This window comes from Salmo salar, chromosome ssa10, assembly GCF_905237065.1.
Source record: "Salmo salar chromosome ssa10, Ssal_v3.1, whole genome shotgun sequence".
Taxonomy (NCBI): domain Eukaryota; kingdom Metazoa; phylum Chordata; class Actinopteri; order Salmoniformes; family Salmonidae; genus Salmo; species Salmo salar.
The window spans coordinates 5,760,471-5,783,854 of record NC_059451.1 but is presented as its reverse complement, the minus strand read 5'-3'; the positions used below and the strand labels follow the sequence as shown (position 1 = coordinate 5,783,854).

The following is a 23,384-nucleotide window of genomic DNA, read 5'->3' as shown; positions in this document are numbered from 1 at the left end:
ATGGTGTTGATGTGAGCCATGACCAGCCTTTCAAAGCACTTCATGGCTACCGACCTGAGTGCTACGGGGCGGTAATCATTTAGGCAGGTTACCTTCGCTTTCTTGGGCACAGGGACTATGGTGGTCTGTTCGAATCATGTAGGTATTACATAACTCGGCCAGGGAGAGGTTGAAAATGTTAGTAAAGCCACTCTCCAGTTGGTTCGCACATGCTTTGAGTACAGGTCCTGGTAATCCGTCTGGATTTGTGAATGTTGACTTGTTTAATTAAAGGTCTTGCTCACATCGGCTACGGAGAGCGTTATCACACAGTCATCAGGAACAGCTGTTGCTCTCATTCATGCTTCAGTGTTGCTTGCCTCGAAGCGAGCATAAAAGGCATTTAGCTCATCTGGTAGGCTTGTGTCACTGGGCAGCTCGTGGCTGGGTTTCCCTTTGTAGTCCTTAATAGTTTTCGAGCCCTGCCACATCCGACGAGCGCCAGAGCCGGTGTAGTAGGATTCAATATTAGTCCTGTATTGACGCTTCGCCTGCTTGATAGTTTGTCTGAGGGCATAGCTGGATTTCTTATAAGCATCCGGATTAGTTTCCCGCTCCTTAAAAGCGGCAGCTCTAGCCTTTAGTTCCGTGCAGATGTTGCCTGTAATCCATGCCTTCTGGTTGGGAAATGTACGTACCGTCACTAGGAACGACGTCGTCGATGCACTTATTGATGAAGACGGTGACTGAGGTACTCCTCAATGCCATTGGATGAATCCCGGAACATATCCCAGTCTGTGCTAGCAAAACAGTCCTGTAGCGTAGCATCCGAGTCATCTGACCACTTCCGTAATGAGCGAGTCACTGGTACCTCCTGTTTTAGTTTTTGCATGTACGCAGGAATCAGGAGGATAGAATTATGGTCAGATTTGCCAAATGGAGGGCGAGGTAGAGCTTTGTATGCTTCTCTGTGTGTTGAGTAAAGCTGGTCTAGAGTTGTTTTTCCTCTGGTTGCACATGTGACACGCTGGTAGAAATTAGGTAAAACGGATTTAAGTTTGCCTGCACTAAAGTCCCCGGCAACTAGGAACGCCGCTCCTGGATGAGCATTTTCTTGTTTGCTTATAGCCTTATACAGCTCGTTGAGTGTGTTCTTAGTGCCAGCATTGGTTTGTGGTGGTAAATAGACGGCTACGAATAATATAGATGAAAATTCTCTTGGTAGATAGTGTGGTCTACAGCTTATCATGAGGTATTCTACCTCAGGCGAGCAATACCTCGAGACTTCTTTAATATTAGACATTGCACACCAGCAATTATTGACAAATAGACACACACCCCCGCCTCTCGTCTTACCAGACGTAGCTGCTCTGTCCTGCCGAAACACGGAGAAGCCAGCCAGTTCTATATTATCCATGCCAAGTCTCTGTGACACATAAGATGACACACAGCTGTACATTTCAATGAAACATGGTGAAGCCCCAAAATTGCTCTCGCTAGAAGCCTGTGTTTCAGACATAAGATAGTGGATGGCTGCAAACTTTCTCTTTCAAACTCAGACAAAACAGAGATGCTTGTTCTAGGTCCCAAGAAAAAAAGAGATCTTCTGTTAAATCTGACAATTAATCTTGATGGTTGTACAGTCGTCTCAAATAAATAAATAAATAAATAAAACTGTGAAGGACCTCGGCGTTACTCTGGACACTGATCTCTCGTTTGAAGAACATATCAAGACTGTTTCAAGGGCAGCTTTTTTCCATCTACGTAACATTGCAAAAATCTGAAACTTTCTGTCCAGAAATGACGCAGAAAAATGAATCCATGTTTTTGTTACTTCTAGGTTGGACTACTGCAATGCTCTACTTTCCGGCTACCCGGATAAAGCACTAAATAAACTTCAGTTAGTGCTAAATACGGCTGCTAGAATCCTGACTAGAACCAAAGAATTTGATCATATTACCCCAGTGCTAGCCTCCTAACACTGGCTTCCTGTTAAGGCAAGGGCTGATTTCAAGGTTTGACTGCTAACCTACAAAGCATTACATGGGCTTGCTCCTACCTATCTTTCCGATTTGGTCCTGCCGTACATACCTACACGTACGCTACGGTCACAAGACGCAGGCCTCCTAATTGTCCCTAGAATTTCTAAGCAAACAGCTGGAGGCAGGGCTTTCTCCTATAGAGCTCAATTTTTATGGAATGGTCTGCCTACCCATGTGAGAGATGCAGACTCGGTCTCAACCTTTAAGTCTTTATTGAAGACTCATCTCTTCAGTAGGTCCTATGATTAAGTGTAGTCTGGCCCAGCAGTGTGAAGGTGAACGGAAAGGCTCTGGAGCAACGAACCGCCCTTGCTGTCTCTGCCTGGCCGGTGCGCCTCTCTCCACTGGGATTCTCTGCCTCTAACCCTATTACAGGGGCTGAGTCACTGGCTTATTGGTGTTCTTCCATGCCGTCCCTAGGAGGGGTGCGTCACTTGAGTGGGTTGAGTCACTGACGTGGTCTTCCTGTCTGGGTTGGCGCCCCCCCTTGGGTTGTGCCGTGGCGGAGATCTTTGTGGGCTATACTCGGCCTTGTCTCAGGATGGTAAGTTGGTGGTATCCCTCTAGTGGTGTGGGGGCTGTGCTTTGGCAAAGTGGGTGGGGTTATATCCTTCCTGTTTGTCCCTGTTCGGGGGTATCATCGGATGGGGCCACAGTGTCTCCTGACCCCTCCTGTCTCAGCCTCCAGTATTTATGCTGCAGTAGTTTATGTGTCGGGGGGCTAGGGTCAGTCTGTTATATCTGGAGTATTTCTCCTGTCTTATCCGGTGTCCTGTGTGAATTTAAGTATGCTCTCTCTAATTCTCTCTTTCTTTCTTTCTCTCTCTCGGTGGACCTGAGCCCTAGGACCATGCCTCAGGACTACCTGACATGATGACTCCTTGCTGTCCCCAGTCCACCTGGCCGTGCTGCTGCTCCAGTTTCAACTGTTCTGCCTGCAGCTATGGAACCCTGACCTGTTCACCGGACGTGCTACCTGTCCCAGACCTGCTGTTTTCAACTCTCTAGAGACAGCAGGAGCGGTAGAGATACTCTCAATGATCGGCTATGAAGGCCTTCCCTGTAGCTCAGTTGGTAGAGCATGGTGTTTGCAACACCAAGGTTGTGGGTTCGATTCCCACGGGGGGCCAGCACAGAAAAAAAAAATGTATGAAATGAAATGTATGCATTCACTACTGTAAGTTGCTCTGGATAAGAGTGTCTGCTAAATGACTAAAATGTAAATGTAAATGTAAAAGCCAACAGACATTTACTCTTGAGGTGCTGACTTGTTGCACCCTCGACAACTGTGATTATTATTATTTGACCATGCTGGTCATTTATGAACATTTGAACATCTTGGCCATGTTCTGTTATAATCTCCACCCGGCACAGCCAGAAGAGGACTGGCCACCCCTCATAGCCTGGTTCCTCTCTAGGTTTTGGCCTTTCTAGGGAGTTTTTCCTAGCCACCGTGCTTCTACACTTGCATTGCTTGCTGTTTGGGGTTTTAGGCTGGGTTTCTGTACAGCACTTTGAGATATCAGCTGATGTAAGAAGGGCTATATAAATACATTTGATTTTAATTTGATTTGATTACAGTTTTTAATGTCCCGTTGGTAGGATAATCTTAATCGTAGATGGTCCAGTTTGTATTCCAATGATTTCCCGTTGGCCAATAATACAGAGGGTAGTGGGGGTTTACCTACTCGTCGGCAAATTCTTACAAGGCACCTACCCTCCTCCCCTGTTTTATCCGTCTTTGATGCACCAGCCTGACCGACCGTCACACAGCCCCGGTGTGAGACTTGCCTCCCAGATAATGTGATGGACTCTGACCTTAGTGGTCCAGGTTATATTAGGTGCTCTTCACCACCCACCTCACCACACACTGCCACGTCCAACCAAGAAGAGAAGAGGATTTATATGATTAGGCCCGTTCATCACTCTACACCTCACCCAACAGTAGTCCCCGTGAGTGGACTGTCACCTTCAGAGAGATGGCGCAAGAAATTGAGTACCTCAGCGAGGTCAGCTTACAAAAACATAAAAATGAAGAATGCAGCCCTCCTGTGCAAGGCAAGTGAACAAATCAGAAACCATAATAGAACTAAGAGATGAGGCCGCCCAAATTCCCGACTTCATGACAGAGATAACTATAAAGCAGGTGCGAGAACTCAGGGCTACAGTTTCTACTCAGCTAAAGTCACCACAGCCAACCACATCTCCTGTCCCATCTCAACGCACCGGTATGCCACACCAAAGCCATGAGACGCAGGTCAGAGACAGACCAGTACCTGCGCCACACACAAGGAGCCAACCTCCAGACGAAGATGAGGACGTGTGTTCATCAGACCCCATCCTTGTGGCTGCACTCAGAGAGCACATAAGACACGTAGAGATGGCACAGGCCCACTCCAGATCTGCAGCAGTTGTGTCACCTGAACGCTCAGTGGCACCATCACCCTGAAGAAAGACGTAGGCGCCCAGTCACGGCTGGGGGCCCAGCCTCGACAGGAACCCACACACCCCCCCAGGCGACGTCAGGACTACTATGACACATCAGACATGACTCGCCTGACCGCTGCCATTCTGATTCCCATCATCCCCCACTTGCACCCAAACCAGAGAAAACATACAGGGAGCCCATTCCTACCATACCAGACTTTGGGGAGTTTGCACATCTGAAAGTAGCCCTAGAAAACATTGTGTCAGCAGATGCAACCGAAAGGTTAAAGTTCCAGATCCTCACTGATCACCTGAGACTAGAAGAGGTCCAGCTGATTGTAGATTCATACAGTAACTCCAGGTACCCATATTTGGACAACCCCATCAGCTGGCCCTGCAACGCATTGCTGAGCTTATGGATGGCCCTGACATTCGCAGTTGAGATGTTAAGGCTTTCTGTATGTTTGGTCTTAGAGTCCCTTCCTTACTGTCCATGTTGGAGCAGCTGACATGATTTTTGAATGACTACCTCATCTCTGTGCCTCACACATGCAGTCTGTGAGGTCCCTCAGTCAGATAGTGAATTTCAAACACAGATTCAACTATAAAGACCAGGGAGGTTTTCCAATGCCTCGCAAAGAAGGGCACCTATTGGTTGATGGGTAAGAAAAAAAACAGACATGGAATATCCCTTTGAGCATAGTGAAGTTATTCAATTACACATTGGATGGTGTACCAATAAACCATGTCACTACGAAGACACAGGCATCCTTCCTACTTAGTTGCCGGAGAGTAAGGAAACCGCTCAGAGATTTCACCATGAGGCCAATGGTAACTTTAAAACAGTTACAGAGTGTAATGGCTGTGATAAGAGAAAACTGAGGAAGGATCAACAACATTATAGTTACTCCACAATATCAACCTAAATGACAGAGTGAAAAGAAGGAAGCCTGTACAGAATACAAATATTCCAAAACATGCATCCTGTTTGCAATAAGGCACTAAAGTAAAACTGCAATAAATGTGGCAAATAAATGTACTTTATGTCCTGAATACAAAGCATTATGTTTGGGGCAAATCCAACACAACACATCACTGAGTACCACTCTTCATATTTTCAAGCATGGTGGTGGCTACATCATGTTATGGTTATGCTTGTCACTGGCAAGAACTTTGGAGTTTTTTAGGATAAAAGAAACGGAATAGAGCTAAGCACAGGCAAAATCCTAGAGGAAAACCTGGTACAGTCTGCTTTCCAACATAGACTAGGAGTCAAATTCAGTTTTCAGTAGGATTATAACCTAAAACACAAGCCCAAATATACACTGGAGTTGCTTACCAAGACGACATTGAATGTTCCTGAGTGGCCTAGTTACAGGTTTGAATTGAAAACGGCTGTCTAGCAATGATCAACAACCAACTTGACAGCTTCAGTCATTTTTTTAAAGAATAATGTGTATAATCCAGGTGTGCAAAGTTGTTAGAAAGACTACCCAGAAAGACTCACAGCTGTAATCACTGCCAAAAGTGATTCTAGCATTCACTCAGGGATGTGAATAGTCATGTAAATTACATATTTCATTTTCAATACATTTGCAAATATTTCTAAAAACATGTTTTCACTTTGTCATTATGGGGTATTGTGTGTAGATGGATGAACAAAAATCTATTTCAACCATTTTGAATTCAGGTTGTAACCCAACAAAATGTGGAATAAGTAATACGTTCCTAAGGCACTGTTCTATGAACCGAGGTCTCGTGACCACATTTTAAAATCACCCGACGCCACATGGGGTCACAATCGTTAGTTTGGGAAATGACGCCTTAGTCACTAGTAGTCACACCCTTGTTGTGGCATTTTTTGAGATACACGTTTCCCACTGTAAATGAGGAGGTGGCTGTAGAGATGGCCTTCATATTTAGAGTTCCCTATGCACCCCTAGTTTGTCCCTTTACTTAGAATGCCGACAGCTCATCAGTCAATCACCCCTAACTTTCTGTGCAATCAAGAGACGTTCTCTTTAGCCTGCTCGTTGTAGGTCCTGCCTCCAGTCAGTGAGTTGCAGTGAAGACAGAACAGACCGTTCATTTCTCCACAGAAGTACCGTAAAAGTTAAATTAATAGCCTGGGCGATTATTTGCTTAACTTCACTAGTGTAGGGGGCAGCATTCGGAATTTTGGATGAAAAGCGTGCCCAGAAGAGAAACTGTCTGCTACTCAGCCCCAGAAGCTAGGATATGCATATAATTGGTAGATTTGGATAGAAAACACTGTAAAGTTTCCAAAACTGTTAAAATAATGTCTGTGAGTATAACGGAACTGACATGGAAGGCAAAAACCTGAGGAAAATCCATCCAGGAAGTACTATTATTTTGAAAGGCTGTTTTTCCATTGAAAGCCTATCCACCATACAAAGACTTAGGACCCAGTTCACGATCTCTATGGCTTCTTCTACATGTGGCCAGTCTTTAGGCATTGTTTCAGGCTTTTACTCAGAAAAATGAGGGAGATACAGCACTTTCAATGAGTGGACAGTGGAAATTTCCAGACATGAGTCCAGCGCGTGATCGGGAGCGCGCCTTTCTCGTTTCTCCTTTTCTATTGATGAAGCGTTTGTCCGGTTGAAATATTATTGATTATTTATGACAAAAACAACCTGACGATTGGTTTTAAACATCGTTTGACATGTTTCTACAAACTTTTATTGTACTTTTTTGACTTTTTGTCTGGATGTTGAGAGCGCGCTTTGTGCCTTTGGATTACTGAACTAAATGCACCAACAAAAGGTTTTTGGACATAAAGAGGGACATTATCGAACAAAACGAACATTTATTGTGTAACATGGAGTCCTGGGAGTGCCACCAGATGAAGATCAAAGGTTAGTGATTCATTTAATCGCCATTTCTGACTTTTGTGAGTCCTCTCCTTGGCTGGAAAATGTCTGTATGGTTTCTTGTGGCTAGGCGCTGTCCTAACATAATCGCATGGTGTGCTTTCGCCGTTAAGCCTTTTTGAAATCGGACACTGTGGTTGGATTAACAAGAAGTTTATCTTTAAAATGGTGTATAATACTTGTATGTTTGAGGAATTTTAATCATGGGATTTCTCTTGTTTGAATTTGGCGCCCTGCAATTTCACTGGCTGTTGTCGAGGTGGGACGCTAGCATCCCAATGATACCAGAGAGGTTAAGTCACTGATCACAACAGGCGCTTATTAGAGACAGGCTTCAATTAAAGCAAGGCGTCTATTTCCTTAATGCACACAGCTTTTGCTTATTTGCATAGTTAATTGTTTAATTCCAGCATTTTAATACATTTCTTCATTACCTGCACTAACGCGTTATCATTTACACACTGTTTCTTTTGTCTTAGTATGGCTCTATTTAAAAAATGTAATACAAAATTCCATGACAGAATAATTATTCTCCTCTTTGACTATGCATTTTCGGCAGTTCTTACTTTCGCAACTAGACGGTCGATTTCTGCAGATTTGTACTCCCGAAGTTGGTGACTGTTTTTGTGCTCGCCATTTTGCTAGCAGTTCTCAGCTGTTAGCAGCCAATGGTGAGCAGTTTCTTACTGGCGATAAAAAGGCATGATTGCCATCATTTTTTTGAGTCATTACTGACTTATTTAATGTCACATATCAAAGATTAAACCTTGTAAACAATTAATGGTAATTCATGGTAACCTCAAAAACAATTCATTTAGACCGAGCTTTTATTTGAAACAGGCGTTTATTTGCTGAAATGTGTGCAGTTGCCCGGCTATTAAAAGGGATAGGGCATTATCACTTTTATACAACAAGTTACCAACATATTCAACTAATGATAAACATATTTTCATAAAAAAAATTGATTAATTTATTCATACTGCTGCATCCTTCCACAAGCTATAGCCCCGACACAAATCTAGAGTTGCTACCCAAGCCGGCTGGTCGTTTGTTCTATTGGTTCGGTTTCTAGAGACACGACCCAGTCGTTCGTTCTAAATGTTCCATTGCCATACTGGCTGGCAATGTTATTATCCCTTGCTTGTTAGCTGGCCAACTACGGTTAACATAGTCAGGTCAAAATGTGCAGCCAGAATAACAGCAAAGTAGCCAAGAACACAGCCAACAACACAGCTAACACAATCACTTCAAACTGAAGCTGGAAAGGTTACAAACTAGCTGCACTTCATTTCACCTTTTTTCAATGACATTTCTTTGTATATATCCATAAAAATTATGCCAGCTGATTCATGATGTTTCGTCCCGACACATTCATTACTATGGGACAGCTGGAGATAGAATTTGAATATGGATTTAATATTGCAAATGTTGGAGAGACAGACAGCAAGGTTTATACAAATCTCCATTGTTGAAAACTAAATGTTAGTCTAAAAGAAAAGTGAAATAATGTCTAAACTCAGCAAAAAAAGAAACTTCCCTTTTTCAGGACCCTGTCTTGCAAAGATAATTTGTAAAAATCCAAATAACTTCAAAGATCTTCATTGTAAAGAGTTTAAACACTGTTTCCCATGCTTGTTCAATGAACCATAAACAATTAATAAACATGCACCCGTGGAACGGTCGTTAAGACACTAACAGCTTACAGACGGTAGGCAATTAAGGTCACAGTTATGAAAACGTAGGACACTAAAGAGGCCTTTCTACGGACTCTGAAAAGCACCAAAAGAAATATGCACAGGGTCCCTGATCATCTGCGTGAACGTGCCTTAGGCATGCTGCAAGAAGGCATGAGGACTGCAGATGTGGCCAGGGCAATAAATTGCAATGTCCGTACCGAGACGCCTAAAACATCGCTACAGGGAGACAGGACGGACAGCTTATCGTCCTCGCGGTGGCAGACCACATGTAACAACACCTGCACAGGATCGGTACAACCGAACATCACACCTGCGGGACAGGTACAGGATGGCAACAACAACTGCCCGAGTTACACCAGGCACGCACAATCCCTCCATCAGTGCTCAGACTGTCCGCAATAGGCTGAGAGAGGCTGGACTGAGGGCTTGTAGGCCTGTTGTAAGGCAGGTCCTCAACAGACATCACCGGCAACAACGTCGCCTATGGGTACAAACCCACCGTTGCTGGACCAGACAGGACTAGCAAAAAGTGCTCTTCACTGACGACTCGCGGTTTTGTCTCACCAGGGGTGATGATCGGATTCGCGTTTATCGTCGAAGGAATGAGCGTATGACCCTCCTGCATGACAATGCCTGCATGACAATGCCACCAGCAATGCCAAAGCCACAATGCCACCCGCCATACTGCTCGTTCTGTGCGTGATTTCCTGCAAGACAGGAATGTCAGTGTTCTGCCATGGCCAGCGGAGAGCCCGGATCGAAATCCCATTGAGCATGTCTGGGACCTGTATGGATCGGAGGGTGAGGGCTAGGGCCATTCCCCCCAGAAATGTCTGGGAACTTGCAGGTGCCTTCGTGGAAGAGTGGGGTAACATCTCACAGCAAGAACTGTCAAATCTGGTGCAGTCCATGAGGAGAAGATGCACTGCAGTACTTAATGCAGCTGGTGGCCACACCAGATACTGACTGTAACTTTTGATTTTGACCCCCCCTTTGTTCAGGGACACATTATTCCATTTCTGTTAATCACATGTCTGTGGAACTTGTTCAGTTTATGTCTCAGTTGTTGAATCTTGTTTTGTTCATATAAATATTTACACATGTTAAGTTTGCTGAAAATAAACGCAGTTGACAGTGAGAGGATGCTTTTTATAGTGGAGATCAAGTTTATAAATTGCTTGGTTGGCCTGATGAGACAGTGGATTGCGCAGTCAGATGGAACAGAGTAAATCGGCATTTTAACTTCATAGATTTATCCGGTGGTAACTTGTGGAATAGACACCGGGGAATGCGGTTTTAACCAATCAGCATTCAGGATTAGACCCACCCGTTGTATAAAGTTGTATAAGTGAGTGCACTCGCTCTGTCTGCCATTTTATTTTACCTTTATTTACCATTCTATGGTCAGTATGCCGTTTATTGCACTGTGGGCCACTTTATAGTTTACTGTCAATGTTAGCATACTAGAACTTTATTGTGTAGCAGTGTATAGATTGCAGATGTATTCTGCTATTGTAATTTATTTCCTCTTATACTGCAAAATCTTTCTAGTTAGATGTAATAGAAGCCAATTACATACAGCATATCATTTTAAGTCAGTATTGTATTCACATCTGTGTGAAGCCATATTTCATTACGTTTACATTGCATACTGTAGTAAGCTAAGCTGATTAAGCTTTTATACTGCATGCATCTTATAGTCATAATTGCATATTATTCCCTTTTCTATTGCTTGTAGAACAACATCCTACAGTTCATTAAAGAACCTTAAAGAGTACCAGTGTGTGGTTCATGGTGGTGAGGTGACAAGCCAAATAAGACAGCATCCATAGTGCTCTACCCGGCAGCCTTGAAGTGATTCAATATATCCAACCTAGCTTAGATATCTGAACACAGGTTTACCCCTGCCCTATTTTACAAAAAAGATAAATAAATGGCCCATAATGTATTCAAATCCCAGTGGAAACCCGAAGTATGAGAGATAGGTGGCTGGCGCATTTAGACATTAATCCAATGACTGACTATTCATTATTCAGTGACTAATTAAAAATGTATATGCCATAACGAAACAACGTATTAATTCATTTCTTGAAAGCTTTGGCAAACCTGGAGACGCTGGACCTAATGTTGCATAATTGCACTTTAACAAGTACAAATCTTTCCAATGTGACTGTGACAGTCCAATTACACTGGAATGTCTAATGGCATTCAGCTAACCTAAAGCAAAAAACAATGTGGGTTTGTCTTTTCCCTTTGATCCACTGCAGTGACTGACATACAATCCCATCAGTAACTCTTATTGTCGTTATATGTTGAAATTAAACTAAGGTGTGGTTCAATAGCTCTATTTACATAAAGCTTTTTCTATGGCATCCATTTCTATGGCGAGCATTACAAAAACGAGAATATATCTCCAACTGTATACTGTATCCTGTTTTTAAATGTGTATATATATTTGAAAGTATTGAAAGGGATAGACAGAAATGAGCTGGGAGAACATAGTGTGAAGACCGGTGGGGTCAGGATTCGATCCCTCGCTGGCAGGGGGATTGCATATATGCCAAGTGCCGCAGCCTTAACGGCTCCACCACTATTATGTTCCATCTTTCATCATTACCTTTAATGATATACATTTTGAACAGGTGCAAGATTAGCTCTAGTAGAAATGCTTAGTCCATCTGGTCCTTCATGTTCATTTGCTACACTAGACGCCTGCTATGGCTACAATATGGCCAGAATGAGAGTCTCTGCACAGCTAGAGAACAGATTCACAGCACGACTTACAACTACAGTACCCACCACAACATCCCTCTACCCATCAACCTCTCTCTGTGTTGCTGACTCCATACTTTAGTAGGTGGTGGGTTCACCCCTGAGATACCATCACCCAATTTACAGAATACTTGAAAAGCGCTTACTCAGCTCTTTTACCTTCCTTGGAAAAATCCACTGCCAGGTTAAATTACTTCACTTGAGAATGTATTGAATTGTCTTGGATATTTTTTCGAAGGCTTGACTCAATTAGTTATTGTTTTTAAGAGTTTCAAAAACAAATGCAATGCTCAAATGGTCTGCCAAATCAGATAGTTCAATTAATGTTTTCCTTACATTTACTGTGGCTTTTTGGGTCACCACTTAACACTAGCCAGCAATTACACTAGCCAGAAACATAGGCTGTGTTTACTTGATGAGTCACAAGAAAACTCCAGTTTTAGATGGGTCACTCCATAAAAAGTTAGGCAACCACTGAGCGAGAGTTCACCTGAATATGAGAAACTGTCTATAGGATCACATTCGTTTGCTTTGAATTAACAATTTTCCCTACAATTTAAAGATGAAGCTAACATCACAACTCCGTAGCCTTGTGGTTATCGTGTCCACCCTGAGATTGGAAGGATGGAAGTTCGATCCCCAGCCGAGTCTTACCAAAGACTGTAAAAACGGGACCCGATGCATCTCTGCTTGGCACTCAGCATTAAGGAGATATATTAGGGGTAAGGCCCTACGATAGATAGACTAGCATCCTGTCCAGGTGGTGTACTTGTACATCAAGCTGCCTCACGCTACAGAAACAGGAGACAGGCTCCTGCTCCTATGAGCCATTCTGTCCCGCTCGTGCAAGGCAACTTAACATCACAACACAAAGCACAAAATTCCCTCGTACCGATTTCATATTTGGTGCCAGCCACGTTGGCTGTAATGGTCCCCTTCTTCTTCTTGGTGCGGACCTTCCTTCTTCCACTGATCTGGTGGGAGCCCGCAGATGGCCCGTTCATGAGGGATGGTCCTTGATCCTCTGAAGGAGGGAGCCACAGTACAAGATTAGCTATAGTACAGGGGTAAATTCACTACGAACCAAAAAAAGCAAACGGGCAGAAACTCTAGTTGTCGATGCAAAACATTTTCCTGTTGTAAAACGTTTTGCTACGGTGTGCACTAATTAATAAGCCCAGTACAGGGTGGGAGGATAGGATGTAGTGATTGGTAGGTTGGATATTCATACAGCCATTGTCTACAGTCCAGTTGTGACTCAATTGGATGCAAACGGACATACAAAAGGAAAAGAGAAAGGAGGCCCTGCTCTGTTATGCTGGAGGTGACCCTGCTATTATTATTCGCTGGGCGTGCATATATACTAGACATTGAGGCGTTGTCAGGCCCCGCTATTAAGGCATCCATCGCAGTGTGTGTGTGTGTGTTTGAGAGATAGAGAGAGGAGGGCATCTCAGCTCTATGAGGTAATTGGCCGTGTCAGGCCTGGAGAGTAGAGGTGTCATACTCACCTCCATCGTCAGGGGGAGAGGGCATCTCACGGGCCGGGGGATCAAAGGGGGGAACGGAGCACTCTGCCAGGCTAGCGGCCGAGGGGACACCGGGCAGGGCCCTCCAGAGACACTACTTATGTCTTCCCTGTCTGGACAAATTTGGTTACGGCAGCCCAGAGCGGGATCATCTGAGCACCAGCCTCTCCTCTTCCCTCAGTCTGGTCATGAAGGTAGTGAAGAGGGGACAGCAGAGGGGTGGAGGTAGAGGGGGGGACTGGGGAGTGGGACTCCTCCTTAGAATTCAGCCCAGCCACAGTGCGTTTAGAGCCCGCAGAGAAAGTGATGGATGTGTCGGGTGTCTAGTGCCTGTGGAGGAAGAGAAGAAGAAGGCTTTTTTTACAGCCAAGGTTGAGTAGGGGGAGAATAACTGCTACTTGGCTCCATGCATGCTTTGCTCTTCGCTGCCCTGGACAACCTTTCCATGTGCAGCACGCACAGATCTCACACTATATAAATCAATCTGACACAAAGCGCTGTGTCCCAAATGGAACCTTATTCCCTATGTAGTGCAGTACTTTTGACGAGGGCACATAAGGTCCATAGTAGTGCACTATATAGGGAATAGGGTGTCATTTGGGATACATCCAAAGCGTTGCTATGGAATGAGTTCACTGTGACAGAGCTTCACTGTATGGAGCTGCGTGACTGAATACTGCACCCCTCTGGCGCTATAGCAGATGTACAGTCATGTAGTAATTAATGCAATGCCGTAATCACAACTAGCCCATATACAGGACAGCTCCATGGGAGAGTCATTAAATATTAATGTGGCTGTCAAATAAAAGGGTTACAGGCTTGTCCCTCTTCTCTCTCCACGTCTCGTGATCGTGCCATCTGTGCCCGTTAATGGCTTGAGTGAACACAATCAGATACAACTGTTGTTGAAAAGTAAAAGGAGGCTATCAAAATACCTGTAGCTCATTTTCTTATTTTGTATGGTGTCAATTGTGATCAACAGTATATTTTCGATTAACCATAGCTTATTTATTTCAACAACAAAAAATGCCACTGTAGAGATCAACAGTAGCCTGTCGTGGTCATATTGTGAAATGCTCTTTAAGTGATTCACACATTTGCCTATACAATACAGAAAGAACAACACAAACACACACACAGACACACAAACATACACTACCAGCCAGCTAAAGCAAAGCAGCTCCATTGATTCCATCAAAGTCAGCATAATTAATTAAAATGGGAAAACAATCCAATCACATTACTCAATAACTCCCGGTCACTCCTATCCAAACAACGGGTTGCTATGCTCTCTACCCTCTATTCACAGTGAGGATGGAGAGAGTGCAGGGGGGGAGAGAAAGGATGAGCTGAACTGCTGACACTACCTCTCCCCTGGGTGTTGTAGCCTACTGTTCTCTGTTTCTACTGAGAGATTGCCAGAGAGCATTCACCTCCCGGTGCCATATTAACCCTCTATGGCCCTGAGGCCCCAGGCAGATATAGGCTAGTGCCAAGGCTCCCACATTTTTTAGTTACCCCTACCCAATGTACAACCAGGTTTGTTCATATTCCTAATATCTCCCATATATGAAATGAATGGTTGTGTAAAAATATTTTACTGCAAAAGTAAATAGATATTGTGACATAACTGGCTGGAGGGTGGATGGGCCACATAAGCTCATGTAACCCAATATTGCAAGCTCTGATATTGCAACAATTTAGAAAAAAAGTAGTCAGTTGTCTGTCCTACATACACAAACAAACAGCATTAGGATATCTTAATACATCTTAGAAATAAATACCTGTAAACGCAGAGATACAATATGCGGAAATGTAAACTATGAATATTTATGATGAATGTAAGCTTTACCTTTTCGTGGCTGATTAATAGACAACTTTCCAAGTCAAATTTGCTCTCATTCAGTGCTGTATCATCCTGCCTGACAAAAATACATACAGTTGCACATGTTTTTTGATGTTGTGGCTAGTATAATCTGCTCTAAGGAAAACAAGTGGGCTCAGACAATTAGATTTTTTGGGGTCTAAGGTTCCTTGAAAGATTTTGTATTTTAGCAGGGGCCACCCCAGATTATCTTTGGGGCCACCATGGATTTTGCGTCAAATGCAATATGGCTGCCATAATACCATTTGACGAGGTTAAATCACATGTAAATCAGAATTTTGTAATCAAGCCCATAGGGACTGTTTTGTTGTAAATCTAATTTATTCTGAATCCAATATGGCAACATGATTACACTCAAACACCTTTGCCTGCATATACACTCAGTGGCCGGTTTATTAGGTGCATCATCCCGTTCACAAAAATGATTTGCGCCTACAGACAGTGAGTTATGTGGTCGTGGTTTGCTATATAAAGCAGGCAGACAGGCATCGAGGCATTCAGTTATTGTTCGATTGAACATTAGAATGAGCAATACTAGTGACCTAAGCAACTTTGAGCGTGGTATGATCATCGGTGCCAGGCGCGTAACAGTTCCAGTATCTCAGAAACGTCCGGCCTCCTGGGCTTTTCACGCAAGACTGTGTCTAGGGTTTAGCGACAAACAAAAAACATCCAGTCTGCGGCAGTCCTGTGGGCAAAAACAGCTTGTTGATGAGAGGTCGAAGGAGACAAACCTGCAAATAACGGCGCAGTACAACAGTGGTGTGCAGAACGGCATTTCGGAACGCACAAATAATCGGTCCTGCTATTGCAGCAGACGACCACACTGGGTACCACTCCGATCTACTAAAAACAAGAAGAAGCGGCTCCAGTGGGCACGTGATCACCAACACTGGACAATTGATGAGTGGAAACACATCGTCTGGTCCGACAAAACCCGGTTCCCGGTGCGTCATACTGATGGCAGACTCAAGATATGAGGTAAATAGCATTAGTCCATATACCCATCCTGCCTGGTGTCAATGGTAAAGGCTGGTGGCGGTGGTATAATGGTGTAGGGGATGTTTTTTTGACACACGTTAGGGTCCCTTGACACCAATTGAACAATGTTTCCATGCCACGAAGAATTCAGGCTGTTCTGGAGACAAAGGGGGGTCCGACCCGGTACTAGATAGGTGTACCTTTTTACACAACCGTATGTTGCCCTTGTTTATTTTGTATTGAATGTGTTATTCGGTCTTTATAAGGGACTCATAAGGCTCTTGGTATAGCTAGGATAGGGTTTCCGTTAGAAAAATGTGGCGACGGACATTTGACCAGTACATTTTAATTTACCGGACATTTAAGAAATTTACCGGACCCATATGCATTGGTGGCGTAACCAGATTATGGCGTCCACCCACGGTTCTCAGAATGAAAGAAATCACATTTAGTTTATGGTAATTAATCTTAACAGAACATGCAAATGGTATGCAACGCCGTGCGACATTCTTACCGAATTCCGATGAGCAATTTGAAGATGTTAGAATACATAGGCTGCGTGTCCATAAGGCTAGGGGAAGCTTTCTCTGGAGTAAATTGAATTAAATTACCAAAATTGGCCGTTCAGCCATCGCTCATTCATATATTTTTATGTACATATTCTTATTCATTCCTACACTTGTGTGTATAAGGTAGTTGTTGTGAAATTGTTAGATTACTTGTTAGATATTACTGCATGGTCGGAACTAGAAGCACAAGCATTTCGCTACACTCACATTAACATCTGCTAACAATGTGTATGTGACAAATAAAATTTGATTTTGATTTGATTTAATTAGCTTACTCCTGTCTATACAAAAATAAATACAATCATTCAAAATAGGCTACTACACCAGAAAGCATAATCTTTTTTTAGTTTTGTTTTTGTGGTTTGTTTAAACCCTCATAGCCTACAGTCGGATGGGCCCACAAATTGGCCAGAGCGAGCAGCAAATACCAAATAGATTATTGTTGAGTTGCGACTGTCAGTGAAAAGCAGAGAGATCCAGCCAGGCATATAGCAGTATTTATAAATACAAATCGTGAGAAAAAACTGTTTGGAAAACAAATGCCTATTGCTGTAAAGAGAAGACAATGAAAAGACTCCAATCTGTCTTTTAGTTCAACTTAATTGGGAGAAAAGTAGCCTAATATTGACCATATTCCCGGTGAGTGTGCATATTCACAGTCTTTATCAATGAGTCAAACAAAATGACGATGGACGTCATTGTGTTTGCGTCTCCCCTTCTCGTAGGCCTAATATACGGATAAGACAACGTCATTTTTTTCCTTTAACGACTTTTGTCGTTAAAAAAAATATGATTTTGCTAATGTCACCAGTCATATACTGTATAGTGTAGTAGAACTGCATGAAATGTGTTTATAAAAGGCTAACATTTTCCTGTGCAAAGAAAGGAGAATCTGATGTAATAACCATGAAAATAACCATTAGAAACTTAGAAAGAGCAGAGATCTAAATATGCAACAAATATCATAGGTTGCTAATATGACTAGGATTGTGCCTTTGGTTACTGGACAATGAAAGAAAGTTGATTTGAAAATCAATAGAACATGAGAGAAATGCTAGTTTCAATGGCATATATTATAAAATATCTGCATGCACGTTGTTGGATTTTGGCAATGCTACTTTGAAACAAGGTAAGACATGCCTCATAATATGTAGTAAAGCATTCAGGTTTCAAACAATGAAGTATATGTTTTCAAAATGCATACTGCCTCCAGCTCATTGCAAAGTGATGTGTGAGATGCTGAAGCCTGCCTAGTTGCCTATGCACTTCAATGGCAAATGGGAAGTGCGCTTCAATTACCAGTTGACAAAGAAAAATTGTAGCTTTTATAAATTATTGAAATTGTTTTTTATATGCCTTGTTTTAGTATGCCTTTAAAATTGTTGATTGGGCTTATTAAAGCACATGTTTCACTCAAGCAACAACAAAGCGCAGTTTGAGCTGTATCAGCAGCTCTAGCGCTATATCCACTGGTATTATTTCAATCAAAGAATAGGCTAAAAAGCATTATTTCTCAATGGGATTGTTTTTTGGCAGGCAGCGATTTTATTTATCGTCTTTTTCATTTATTTATTTTTGGCCAAAAGAAGACAAATAGCTTACGGAAATCCTGATCTAGGACTGAGTGGCACTGCCATGCCTCAGTTGTGTTTGAATACCTGAAGACAAATAGCTTTTCAATATGTGTCCATGTTTAAATCCCATTCACACAATTACAGCATATCAACAACGTCTCCCTCTTTTCCCCCACTGAAACTATACTGAACAAAGATATAAACACAACATGCAACAATTTCAGGACACCTACAGCACCCGATGTCAAAGGAAGACCAAAAAGACAAATCAAGGACATCGACCACCCGAGCCACGGCCTGTTCACTCCGCTACCATACAGAAGGCGAGGTCAATACAGGTGCATCAAAGCTGGGACCGAGAGACTGAAAAACAGCTTCTATCTCCAGGCCATCAGACTGTTAAACAGCCATCACTAGCCGGCTACCACCTGGTTACTCAACCCTGCACATTAGAGGCTGCTGTCCTATATACATGGAATCACTGGTCACCTTAATAACGGTTACATACTGCTTTACTCATTTCGCATGTATATACTGCATTCTATTCTACTGAATTTGGTCAATGCCACTCCGATATTGCTCGTCCTAATATTTATATATACTGCTCAAAAAAATAAAGGGAACACTTAAACAACACATCCTAGATCTGAATGAATGAAATAATCTTATTAAATACGTTTTTCTTTACATAGTTGAATGTGCTGACAACAATATCACACAAAAATAATCAATGGAAATCCAATTTATCAACCCATGGAGGTATGGATTTGGAGTCACACTCAAAATTAAAGTGGAAAACCACACTACAGGCTGATCCAACTTTGATGTAATGTCCTTAAAACAAGTCAAAATGAGGCTCAGTAGTGTGTGTGGCCTCCACGTGCCTGTATGACCTCCCTACAACGCCTGGGCATGCTCCTAATGAGGTAGCGGATGGTCTCCTGAGGGATCTCCTCCCAGACCTGGACTAAAGCATCCGCCAACTCCTGGACAGTCTGTGGTGCAATGTGGCGTTTGTGGAAGGAGCGAGACATGATGTCCCAGGTGTGCTCAATTGGATTCAGGTCTGGGGAACGGGCGGGCCAGTCCATAGCATCAATGCCTTCCTCTTGCAGGAACTGCTGACACACTCCAGCCACATGAGGTCTAGCATTGTCTTGCATTAGGAGGAACCCAGGGCCAACCGCACCAGCATATGGTCTCACAAGGGGTCTGAGGATCTCATCTCGGTACCTAATGGCAGTCAGGCTACCTCTGGCGAGCACATGGAGGGCTGTGCGGCCCCCCAAAGAAATGCCACCTCACACCATGACTGACCCACCGCCAAACCGGTCATGCTGGAGGATGTTGCAGGCAGCAGAATGTTCTCCACGGCGTCTCCAGACTCTGTCACGTCTGTCACGTGCTCAGTGTGAACCTGCTTTCATCTGTGAACAGCACAGGGCGCCAGTGGCGAATTTGCCAATCTTGGTGTTCTCTGGCAAATGCCAAACGTCCTGCACGGTGTTGGGCTGTAAGCACAACCCCCACCTGTGGACGTCGGGCCCTCATACCACCCACATGGAGTCTGTTTCTGACCGTTTGAGCAGACACATGCACATTTGTGGCCTGCTGGAGGTCATTTTGCAGGGCTCTGGCAGTGCTTCTCCTGCTCCTCCTCGCACAAAGGCGGAGGTAGCGGTCCTGCTGCTGGGTTGTTGCCCTCCTACGGCCTCCTCCACGTCTCATGATGTACTGGCCTGTCTCCTGGTAGCGCCTCCATGCTCTGGACACTACGCTGACAGACACAGCAAACCTTCTTGCCACAGCTCGCATTGATGTGCCATCCTGGATGAGCTGCACTACCTGAGCCACTTGTGTTGGTTGTAGACTCCGTCTCATGCTACCACTAGAATGAAAGCACCGGCAGCATTCAAAAGTGACCAAAACATCAGCCAGGAAGCATAGGAACTGAGAAGTGGTCTGTGGTCCCCACCTGCAGAACCACTCCTTTATTGGGGGTGTCTTGCTAATTGCCTATAATTTCCACCTGTTGTCTATTCTATTTGCACAACAGCATGTGAAATTTGTTGTCAATCAGTGTTGCTTCCTAAGTGGACAGTTTGATTTCACAGAAGTGTGATTGACTTGGAGTTACATTGTGTTGTTTAAGTGTTCCCTTTATTTTTTTGAGCAGTGTATTTCTTAACTCCATTCTTTTACTTTAGATGTATGTGTATTGTTAGTTAATACAGCACTGTTGGAGCTAGGAACACAAAAATAGTTGAGTACAGGTCATAAGAACAGTAGACAAATCAAATAAAATCCAGAGGAATCTTTGAATGAAAAAATTATTTTAGGATGTGTGTCACAATATCTATAAACTTTTGCAATAAAATCTTTTTACACAACCATCCATTTCATATTTGGGAAACATAAGAGCTGTGAAAAAACATGGTTGATTTTCATTCTACCTCAGGTAGGTGTTTCTCAAAAAACAAATCCCTTTTTGAGGATTGGTCACTAGCCTAACAGACAGGCAGGAGAAACAGACAGGAGAAACAGAGGGGCAGGCAGGCGGACGGACAGACGGACGGGCTGGCAGACAGACGGGTGGGCAGGCGGACAGACAGACAGACAACAGCTCTCCACTACAGCTCTCCCCAGGGAGTACAAACTAGAGGTCGATCGATTAATCGGAATGGCCGATTAATTAGGGCTGATTTCAAGTTTTCATAACAATCGGTAATCTGCATTTTTGGACACCGATCATGGCCGATTACATTGCACTCCAGGAGGAGACTGCGTGGCAGGCTGACTACCTGTTATGCGAGTGCAGAAAGGAGCAAAGGTAAGGTGCTAGCTAGCATTAAACGTATCTTATAAAAAACAATCAATCTTAACATAATCACTAGTTAACTACACATGGTTGAAGATATTACTAGTTTATCTAGCTTGTTGCATATCATTTATTGAAATTGTTTTTTATATGCCTTGTTTTAGTATGCCTTTAGAATTGTTGATTGGGCTTATTAAAGCACATGTTTCACTCAAGCAGCAACGTTGAATATAATCGATGCGGTGCCTGTTAATTTTTTATTGAATCATAGCCTACTTCGCCAAACGGGTGATTTAACAAGCGCTTTCGCAAAAAAAGCACCGTCGTTGCACCAATGTGTACCTAACCATAAACATCAACGCATTTCTTAAAATCAATACACAAGTATATATTTTTAAACCTGCATATTTAGTTAATATTGCCTGCTAACATGAATTTCTTTTAACTAGTGAAATTGTGTCACTTCTCTTGCGTTCTGTGCAACAGAGTCAGGGTATATGCAGCAGTTTGGGCCGCCTGGCTCGTTGCGAACTGTGTGAAGACTATTTCTTCCTAACAAAGACAGCCAACTTCACCAAACGGGGGATGATTTAACAAAAGCCCATTTGCGAAAAAAGCACAATCACACGAATGTACCTAACCATAAACACCAATGCCTTTCTTAAAATCAATACACAGAAGTATATATTTTTAAACCTGCATATTTAGTTAAAAGAAATTCAGGTTAGCAGGCAATATTAAACTAGGGAAATTGTGTCACTTCTCTTGCGTTCATTGCATGCAGAGTCAGGGTATATGCAGCAGTTTGGGCCACCTGGCTCGTTGCGAACTAATTTGCCAGAATTGTACGTAATTATGACATAACATTGAAGGTTGTGCAATCTAACAGCAATATTTAGACTTATGGATGCTACCCGTTAGATAAAATACGGAACGGTTCCGTATTTCACTAAAAGATTAACGTTTTGTTTTCGAAATGATAGTTTCCGGACTTAACCATATTAATGACCTAAGGCTCGTATTTCTGTGTGTTATAATATTATAATTAAGTCTATGATTTGATAGAGCAGTCTGACTGAGTGGTGGTAGGCAGCAGCAGGCTCGTAGGTATTCATTCAAACAGCACTTTACTGCGTTTACCAGCAGCTCTTTGCAATGCTTCAAGCATTGTGCTGTTTATAACTTCGAAGCCAATAAAATCCCGAGCTTAGGCTGGCAATACTAAAGTACCTATTAGAACATCTAATAGTCAAAGGTATATGAAATACAAATGGTATAGAGATAAATAGTCCTATAATAACTAAAACCTAAAACTTCTTACCTGGGAATATTGAAGACTCATGTTAAAAGGAACCACCAGCTTTCATATGTTCTCATGTTCTGAGCAAGGAACATAAACGTTAGCTTTTTTACATGGCACATATTGCACTTTTACTTTCTTCTCCAAAACTTTGTTTTTGCATTATTTAAACCAAATTGAAAATGTTTCATAATTTATTTGAGACTAAATAGTTTTTATTGGTGTATTATATTAAGTTAATAAGTGTTCATTGTTCATTCAGTATTGTTGTAATTGTCATTATTACAAATAAATATGTAAAAATTGGCCGATTAATCGGTATCGGCTTTTTTGGTCCTCCAATAATCGGTATCATAAAATCATAATCGGTCGACCTCTAGTACAAACTCATCTATTAATCTACTACTGTATGCATCTGTCTGTTACTGTGCATCTGCTATTGTAACGCCCTGGCCATAGAGAGGGTTTTTTTGTTATCTATTTTGGTTAGGCCAGGGTGTTACATGGGTGGGCGTTCTATGTTTATTTTTCTATGTTGGTTTGTTTCTTTGGTTGGCCGTGTGTGGCTCCCAATCAGGAACAGCTGTAGTTCATTGTTGCTGATTGGGAGTCATACATAGGCAGCCTGTTTTTCCTTTGGGGTTTGTGGGTGATTGTTTTCTGTTTAGAGTATTTTCTGACAGGACTGTTTTGCTGTCGTCTTTTGTTTATTTTTATAGTGTTCTCTTTTTCAATTAAATTTCAAGATGAACACACATCCTCCGCTGCACCTTGGTTTCATTACTACGACAGCCGTTACAGCTATTGTGTGAGCCCAAAGCTGACCCTGCCAATAATAAGAGTCCCACATGGCTGGGCTCTCTCCCTAGACAGTAGGGGGATGGGGTGGAGAGAGCAGGGGGTAGGTGTAAAGTACT

The 23,384-nt window shown here is 42.9% G+C and overlaps 1 protein-coding gene across 2 annotated transcripts in view; it reads right to left on the bottom strand.

Annotated features, from left to right (window-relative positions):
• The window catches only part of ttll7 (tubulin tyrosine ligase-like family, member 7), a 142,592-nt gene that overhangs the window by 104,848 nt on the left and 14,360 nt on the right, over window positions 1–23,384 (bottom strand). For both annotated transcript variants that reach the window (XM_014215640.2, XM_045687265.1), the window contains exons 2-3: window positions 13,323–13,670; window positions 12,704–12,835 (exon numbers count right to left, since the gene is read on the bottom strand). In XM_014215640.2, coding sequence (XP_014071115.2) covers window positions 12,704–12,835; window positions 13,323–13,347 — 157 coding nt within the window. In that variant the 5' untranslated portion in view covers window positions 13,348–13,670. The remainder of the gene's footprint in view (window positions 1–12,703; window positions 12,836–13,322; window positions 13,671–23,384) is intronic.